The sequence below is a fragment of the Poecilia reticulata genome, linkage group LG1 (genome assembly GCF_000633615.1).
Source record: "Poecilia reticulata strain Guanapo linkage group LG1, Guppy_female_1.0+MT, whole genome shotgun sequence".
Classification (NCBI taxonomy): domain Eukaryota; kingdom Metazoa; phylum Chordata; class Actinopteri; order Cyprinodontiformes; family Poeciliidae; genus Poecilia; species Poecilia reticulata.
Window position 1 is genome coordinate 6,263,783 of NC_024331.1, and position 8,574 is coordinate 6,272,356.

The 8,574-nt window shown below is 40.2% G+C and overlaps 2 protein-coding genes across 3 annotated transcripts in view; one reads left to right on the forward strand and one right to left on the reverse strand.

Moving 5' to 3' along the window:
- trmt1 (tRNA methyltransferase 1) overlaps positions 1 to 231 on the reverse strand; it is a 15,636-nt gene extending 15,405 nt beyond the window's left edge. Inside the window, exon 1 of the mRNA XM_008424821.2 lies at positions 83 to 231. Within this exon, the coding sequence (XP_008423043.1) occupies positions 83 to 126 (44 nt within the window). The 5' untranslated portion in view covers positions 127 to 231. The remainder of the gene's footprint in view (positions 1 to 82) is intronic.
- A 186-nt stretch (positions 232 to 417) lies between these two features.
- Positions 418 to 8,574, forward strand: part of nacc1b (nucleus accumbens associated 1, BEN and BTB (POZ) domain containing b) — a 27,368-nt gene continuing 19,211 nt past the window's right edge. Inside the window, exon 1 of one of the 2 annotated variants that reach the window (XM_008424599.2) lies at positions 418 to 540. The gene's annotated coding sequence lies outside the window, so the exon portion shown is untranslated. Of the gene's footprint in view, positions 541 to 1,851; positions 3,118 to 8,574 lie in introns of those variants that run through there. The other variant, XM_008424523.2, reaches the window with a different exon arrangement.

An 8,574-nucleotide genomic window follows, 5' to 3' on the forward strand; every position in this document is an offset into this window, starting at 1 on the left:
GACAATAAGACACTAATGACGCGCGTCGATAACCTCCGTTGTCATCTCAAGCCGGGTTAATGACAGGAAGTAGTTAACTCACCGAGATAATTCCAAGTCATTGATTGCTGGAAGTAAAGGTGCCATATATCAGTTCATTACAATGGCTCCATTGGCAAAACAGTAGCGACAGCATCCCCCCTATCTGTCCGTCTACCTGCCTATCTATCAGGTCGATCAGTGGCTCTGTGATCAATCTGCAACCCCTGGGATGGATGGGAGGGTAAAAAAAATCCCCGCTTTGCTCTTGTCTGTTCCCCCCTCCTCGATAGTTCTGAGCTCCAATCCTCGCCTGCATGTGTGTGTGTGTGTGTGTGTGCGTGTGTGTGTGTGTGTGTGTGTGTGTGTGTGAATGGTGTGCTGCTGCTGGTTCACAGCATACAGTCAAAGTGAATGACTGTCTGTGGCGAGGCGGAGGGAGGGAGAAACTAGACCGCTTCTTCTTCTTCTTGTGCGCCGCTCCTCCRTTCGGAAGAAATTCCAGCAGAATCCAGCGGAGGGGTAAGTTGAAAGGTTCGGATCAACTCGCCCCCCGGCGGTTCGGACTCATCAGCCTGTGCGGGACGGAGACGTCTTGTCCCGTTCCAGCACTGTGTTTTTGTAGGGGGTGGGGAGGTGTCCTCATGAATTTGGATGAACAGGGAGGTATGGTGTGCTGCTGAAGTGAAGGTGAAGCTATTGTGAGTCTTTTTGTTGTTGTTGTTTTGTTCTGAATTGGATGGTAAAGTTGTGGTAACTGTTGTGGGGGGATGGGCACATGGGGACAGACCAAACTTTAACCACTTCACACCGGCTTCATACTTTTGTCGCGCTGCCCCCCTCCTTCAGTGGCGCCACCAAGAGGGGGGTCAGAGGGGGGCAATGATCGTCCAAAAAAATTCTGTATAATAATATAATATAATATAATATATAGTGAATGATTTTAAAATAGGAGGGGTCAAATGTTTATAGGTTACAAGATTTATTTATATTTATATGTTGGGGTCCTATTTTTAGATATATGCCACTTTCTCTGGGGCTGTTTTCAAATTTCACAAGGTCAATACCTGCTTGATGTCTCACCATATGCCATAAATTATGGCAAAATTTATTAGGGATGCACAATATATCGGTATCTATATCTGTGTTACCCGATGTTAGTCATCTTTTTAAGATACTGGTGCTGGTTYGATAAGTAAAACTTGGCCAATTAACAAGCAATGTTTATTTCCATCTTATTGCCAATAACGGTTATCAGCCACAACATCAATTTTACGTGTAAAAAGCACAGATTTTCAGTTGCTCAACATATGAAAAATCAAGCATAAGTATAGTGGATTCATATTTAAGCTTGAGTCAGTGGACAAAAGTTTTGCGCGGGACATTTCATTGCTTTATCCGCTACACACGTCTTGAGCTGACTGTATATTTTGTATCCTATTTTACCAATCACCTGAAATCATCATGCACCCAGGTACCTCCACACCCCATCTCCAGCAGTCATCCTGTGATGGATGCGATGCCAGGCCATCATAGGGCATCACACAGGACAGAAACTCATACCTGCAGGAAGCTTACAGAGGCCAWTTAACCTAAGAGTCATGTTTTGAACTGTGGGAGGAAGCCGGAGTACCTGGAGAAAACCCACCASTGGTGCCCCCAAGGGGGTGTAAAGGGTTCATGGCCCCTTCCAGGAAAAATGTTTGCCACCGAGAAATAAATGTAATACACAATAAATAAATTCATATCTATAAAATTTTAAATAGAATAACAATTGTTAATATAATAAATATATCTTATTTATTTATATATTTATTTTGTTTAGCTGTGCACTCATAACATTTTTACTGGCCAGGTTTACCCACCCGTACGAAAATCTTCGGAACCCACCCGTTCATGGAGAGAAATCCATGAAAGACCACAGACTTGGATTCAAAGCCAAGACCTTCTACTTTGAGTGAAATGACTACAGTGCTACGAACGGCACCATGCAGTCCATTCCTAAGATTGAATCAAAGTTTTGTTGTTGTTGTTATTGTTGTATTATTATAAGAGGCCCCCCGTGTAGCCACCCCCCTTACAAAATCTCTTGTGTCGCCCCTGCTCTCCTTTCTTTCGYCGGTGAGTGGCTTTATGAGTTCCCGGCTCATCTTTCTCCCGCATTCCTGAACTTCCTCAAAAGCAACCTTGTCTCTTCGGGTCGTCAAGCTGCAAGTGCAAACCGCTGCCAGTCGCCTAAAATCACAAAGTGCAGTGAATAAACCGGCWAAGTTTAGTTTTTCTTTTCTTCCAGCCAATCCCGTATCCATTTCTCTCCCCTCCTCTCTGCTCTGTTCTCCTCTCGCCATGCCGCGGATCCATCCCTCTGTCTCGCCCACAGTTGCAGCGCATTTGTGTCCCGGGATGACCTGTTGATGTCGGTTAAAGATGGAGTGCCAAGATCACCCGCTATAAACTCCTCCCCGGTTAAAAAAAAAAAAAAAAGAAAAGAAAAGAAGAAAGAAAAAAAATAGTCTGGAAATTGGAGTTCTGCCCAGTATCGCTTCTGTGGTTGGCCGAGATTGCTTATTATAAATAATTTAATTGAAGCAAGACATCATAAGCGACATCTTGGACGGGACTAGCTCGTCTCCGAACCGGATCGGTAGCTGCTCCGCTGTACCGCCGGGAGGAGAAGGACATCGCACGGTGCTGCTGGCACGGAGACGCGGGGAGAACACCGACCCCCTCGACGGTTTTGAGGAATTTTTTTAATGTCCCCCGTCTCCCCAGACGACAAAAAGAGACAAATATTTGGCTGCATTCTTTAAGTGAAGTTGGAGCTTGAGCTGACATTAAATAAAAGGGAGGAGAAAAAAAGCTATATTTTGAATCCTTTCTCCGCTGCTGCTGCTGCCCCCTCCTCCTCCCGCTGAACACGGCCGGTCTCTCACACCGGCCCGGGCCAACCGAGCACTCCTAAATCCTACCGGGCATCGAGGCTGGCACACAGCGGGGGCACCGACAGCTTTCTGGCCGCCCCGACTTGCCCTGCTTCACCGCTGGTAGCGGGACTCAGCCTCCGAGGTGTCTGCCGGCGAGACTCTGCTAGACTTTCACGTAAGATGAATTAATGAATAACTGATGTGCATAAATGATAAGTCGTCTCTGAAGTTTGAGCGCTGGGGGTGCTCAGGGGGAGGCTACACTGTAGCCACATTGTGCCGCTTATCTCACTTTACCCTCAGTGTCGGCGAATGCAGCACTTGCCGCCACAAACGTATTCAAACAAGGAAGCGAATTTTATTTTTACGTGATTAACGGACACGTTTGCTACTTTTAACGTGAGAGACAGCTTCTTTCTTCTGACCAGTGTTAGCTTTAGCTTTAGCCTGCTACTTGCTAACAGGATACCTTTTAACCTCCCAAAAGTAGTAAACTCACTGATTTGGCTGAGATTGATGCTGATATCAAGTGTCTAGTAATTACGACGTTCCAGCAGAAATAGCGCATTATCTGGACACACTTTTAATATTTGCTTGCAGCACATTGAGGGGCTGCATGTGAGTGGTTTTGCATAAAGTGCTAAAAAGACACTTTTTAGGACATAGGGACACACACAGAGACAGGGAAAAGAAGCCACACACAGTAGAGCATTGAGCCAGAGCATGTAATGGGGCACATGTTAACTGCGGGGCAAGGGTCAAGTGTTTTGAATTAACTCTCCTTTATGTTTCCTGCAAGTTGTTGTGACCTTTCTGACCTGTATGGGGGGAGAAGTTGGTGCGTGTAGAATATCCATACATCTGTGCCCCTGTGTATGTTGAAATAAAATCAGTCAAGCAGCCTGGATGTGGAGGGGGGGGACAAATGTATCCTTGCAAATAAACAAAATGCACCACATCGCTTTAAAAATGAAGCATAAACGTTGTTGATTTTTATTGTGAGGCATCAGGCAGATTAACTAAATTTTAATGAGTTATGGGTGTCAACCCTGCCCCCTTCAAATTTCAGCCATGACTCATATCATTCCTATGGTTTCCTTTTAATGAGGTTTTTCTTGCCACTAATTGCTTATGGATATTTACTTTATGTCCACTTGCAGCGCTTCTGTTTATTTAGATCAGAAAAAAYAAATAAATGGGGAAGCAATCCATTTTTGTTTAGATGATGTCCAATATTGGCATTTGGATGCCAGTGTGATTARCTCCATCTGACCTTCTGACTGCATTTAGACATCTTTAATTGGACGTCTGTTCGGCTTTCACTTTTCAGCCACAGTTTCATATGTTTTAGATGGGAGACAGTGTCGCTGTTCTGTGATTTTTTTCCTTAATTTTTTTGTTTAAAAAAAAAAAAGCTCAGTAGGCATTTGCTGTGCACACTAAAGGCACATTTGGTTGGAGGGGAAAGAAAAGAAAAACAATCACTGTCATGSCACTCTTAATTTCCACACTATGCTCTCATAATAGGTAATGCTCATTTAAAACTATAGTTGGCAAGCTTCAAGCAGCAGCTGTCTGCAGACTGCTGCTTACAAGAGCCAATAGCTCAACTATTAAACATGGTCATATTCCACCTTTGTTACTATAGTATCAAAAATAACAGTAAATAAATGCAAMAGATAAATGTCTAATTTTACTAATAAATGTATAATATTTTAAAAGYGGTAAGAAAAACAGCTTTTTTTCAGTTTTTATTGCACWTRCTTTGTCTTTATAGCTGTCTGTTCATTATTATTTTTATGACTGCACATGTTGTGAAAAAAATATTGGCCCCCTTACAGATTTAGTTTTTCTTGCTCTTTTGTGAGACAAACTTAAAGTTAAAATAAGTTTAAATCAACACTAAACAAAGTTTAATAGTGGACAAAAAAATAACCTGAGTCCATATAAAATTCAGTTTTGAACGATTATTTGAGTTATTTCGCTTGTGTCGTTGGGGTTGTCGGCAGCCTCATGCTTCGTCTCCCAACTTTGTTGTGTGMATTCTACTTTTTGTCACTTTTGTTGTCATTTTTTGTGCCATATTCTCTATGACAGAAATAGCTTTGGTCTGATGTGCTTTTAGAGCTGTTCTAGCTTTTATTTATGCTATTTTGCTACGATGGGTGCAAYGATTGCAGTTTCCTGGCCGATCATCAATCTTTAAAAAGCCTGATCTCCCGATTCCAATTTTGACTGATACTGATTATTTTTGTCAGAAAAGTTGCAAAATAGAGCGACAAAGTTGATTTTCAGTCACTGGAAGTGACAAAGATCGACGGATGAGATTATGTTCCTGTGTAAACATCGACTGATCCCCCCAAAATAAAGGAAATCAAGGCTGCTTTATTAGCATCTGATTTATTAGCATCTCTATTTAGTACTTTACCTGCAATTCACTTGTTTCTGTGCTGCTATGATACCCAAATGTCTCCATATATATCTAAAAAAATATGAAAATAAAGCTGGCTAAACTATTTTCAAAACTAACACACAATTCCCTGATCAAGATGAATTCAATAACAGATGGCAAACAAGCCATCACATCAGTCTAATCCATGTCTAACAGGGAAGACAGGATACAGTAGGGGATCTGTTACAGAAGTCACTGGTCTACAAAAGTTATTCCCAAGAGTGCAACAGTAAGAAAGAGACTGGCTAACTAAAATGCCCCCATGGGAGGAAAAGATGAAAACCACCAAAAAGCAACCCAAACRCCCATCTCACATTTGACGAAAGCTTTTCTCCGATGTGTGTCAATGCTAAATATTCAGTGGACTGAAAAGACAAAACAGGAACTTGTTAGTTCTGGAGTGTTCTAGTGAAAATCTGCACTTAACTCCACTTTAGATGCCGTTGGACGACCAGATTACTTCACTACGACCTAAAAAAAAAAACTAACTCATTGGCCGTCATTGCAAAGTTTTAATGTCAGTTGGTGCCACAAAAGGGTGGCCCAACTGTAATTGTTTAATCACCAATTATTTTTTTTGGTGATTAAACATAATGGTTTATATAACTTTTTTTTTTCACTTCCATAAATAAAATCAGAATCTAAAAACTGCATTATGTATTTACTCTGGTTAATTCTCTGATTTGATATTTAAAAAATGTGTTTGATGAGCTCAAACATGAAAGTATGACAATGTAGATATAATCTGTAAGGGGGCAAATAGTTTTTGATCACATTGTATTTATACCTATAAACTGCAACACACGTCGACTATCAACCTCTGAAATACTCCTCTAAGCCGTAATAAAGATATCAGAGAGAGGTTAGAGATTTTTAGCAACTTAATTTCTTTCCAAATAAGATCAGGAGCAAAAAAAAAACTGTATTTGTTTCCTCATTCTTCATTTTCTATTGGTTGATAGAGGTGATATATTACTTACTCATTAAACTAAAGAAGTCTGAATTTCACAGTAATATCCTGTAAATTACAACATTAAAATGTAAATTTAAAAAAAAAATAGTAAAACACTGTTTAGATTAACAATAATATAATAAATAGATAAATATAAATAAATGTTATATTAAAAATATAACATTTTTAATGTTATAGCTTGTTTAAATGATAATTTTGCTGATATCCGGATTACAAATTCAACAAAAAGAAAACTGCAACACAAAATCCAAAATTTGACAGGTATGTATAAATATTTTACTTTTAAATATTTTCAATTGTCAACATAAAGTAAAAAATATTTCACTAAGATTATTATTTTATTGATTAGCCATTATTTTATATCTTAAAATGAATTAAAATTGTTAACACAATAACATATTGTAAAATTAGTGACATAATTGACTTCCTTACTGCATTGCATTAATTTTAAATAAATATGGAAAAAATGCAACATGTAGCACTAACAGTTASACTGCACTCTCATCTTGGTAAGTTCATTTGAATGATGAGTGTGTAATCTTGTTGCGCAATGTCCTGTCAGTTTAGCACAGTAATGTAATATCTTGCATTATATTATATTATTAGAATTAAAAGAAAACATATGAAGGAAGAGCTTTCTGGTTATAATAAGACACGTTTAATCTCCTGCTGACTCCCCTTTGCCTTGTGATTAGATTGATTAAAAGGATTTATTTGATGATTAATTAGTTAAAACGTTAATGACCGTCTAGTCTCTGTGCTGCGTTGTGGAGGCGTAAAGCAGCAGATCATGCCTAGTCGGTACACTCCGGTCAAATTTATTTTATTTTTTTTCCCAGCGTTTATTGTTCATCTGGGGAAGGTCTGCTGAGTGAGCATCCCGCAGCATCCTGCCTCACGTTTACACCTGGTAGTTTCCCATCACTGCTGCCTTGCGTTTGTAGCCAAGGAGTAGCTTTTTAAAGGAGTTGAGACCAAAAAAAAAAAACCCTTCCCATTTCTTGTATACGTTTTATAACTTAATTCAAGCCAGGAGGAGTTATATTTGATGGTTTTATGTGTCCTATACGTGAGAATGTGTCTGAAGTTAGTGTCCCAGGAGACATTTTGTGTTTGGATGAGACGGAAGGATTTGCAAACGGAGACATTGTCGTGCGTTTTTCAGATTTATTCGGGTTTAATTTAAGCCACCGCATAAACAAAGTTGCATTCAGTGCATAGCTGCATGCTGCTATACTGATTTGGGTTGTGTAGGAATTTAAATCTCTGCCTCTTTCCACTCTATGTTATTGTGAAATGATGGCTCTACACATCTGTTTGTGCTTTGACAGGTTAAGTTTTTTTTTTCCCTCACCCCAATGCTTCACTTCACTTCACTTCTAAACTTTTAGCTGTTTTCATGACTTCTCCGGAAACTTTGATGAAAGTAAATCTATTTGTGTTTGTTCTTTCTGAAAACAAGATGGTGCGATTCAGTATGCTGTGTTATTATGATTGGGATATTCGGGGAGGAGGGGGGGGTTGCCTTTTTTCAGGGCATCTTTCTGTATTTGCCACCTCTCTTGGTCACTTTTGTGTTACATTTTTGCCGACTTGTTAGAGTTTAGAAGGCAATTAGAGAAAGATTTTAGTTTAAGAAATTTGCTCTGAAACTTCCGGTTGGTGGCTTTGTGGCTTTTCTGTGAATGGCTAAACATGGAAGAATTTAAGATGAGGCTGACAATCTCTGGAAGATTTACTTGTACCACAACTAGAAGTTGAAACACCCGCAATGCCACATGACACGCTATTGGCTATTATGTTACTGGTGGCCACTGGTATCAAAACCTAGTYAGACCTGAATGCCAGTGCCGTGTTGTGTTGGAGGAATGGTCTCCAGATTAAGGCTGAACAATATACTGTGAATATATTGTCATCACAATTTCATTATRTACAATATTTCATTGTGTACAATATTCATACTCCTCCTTGGGCTGCCACCTTATCGTGGTGGAGGGGTTTGAGTTTCCCAATGATCCCAGGAGCTATGCTGTCTGGGGTTTTATGCCCCTGGTAGGGTCACCCAAGGCAGACAGGTCCTAGGTGAGGAACCAGACAAAGTGCAGCCCGAAGACCCCTTATGATGGAAAATATCTTTGGATCTGGCGTTCCCTCGCCCGGACGCGGGTCACCGGGGCCCCACTCTGAAGCCAGGCCTGGTTGTGGGG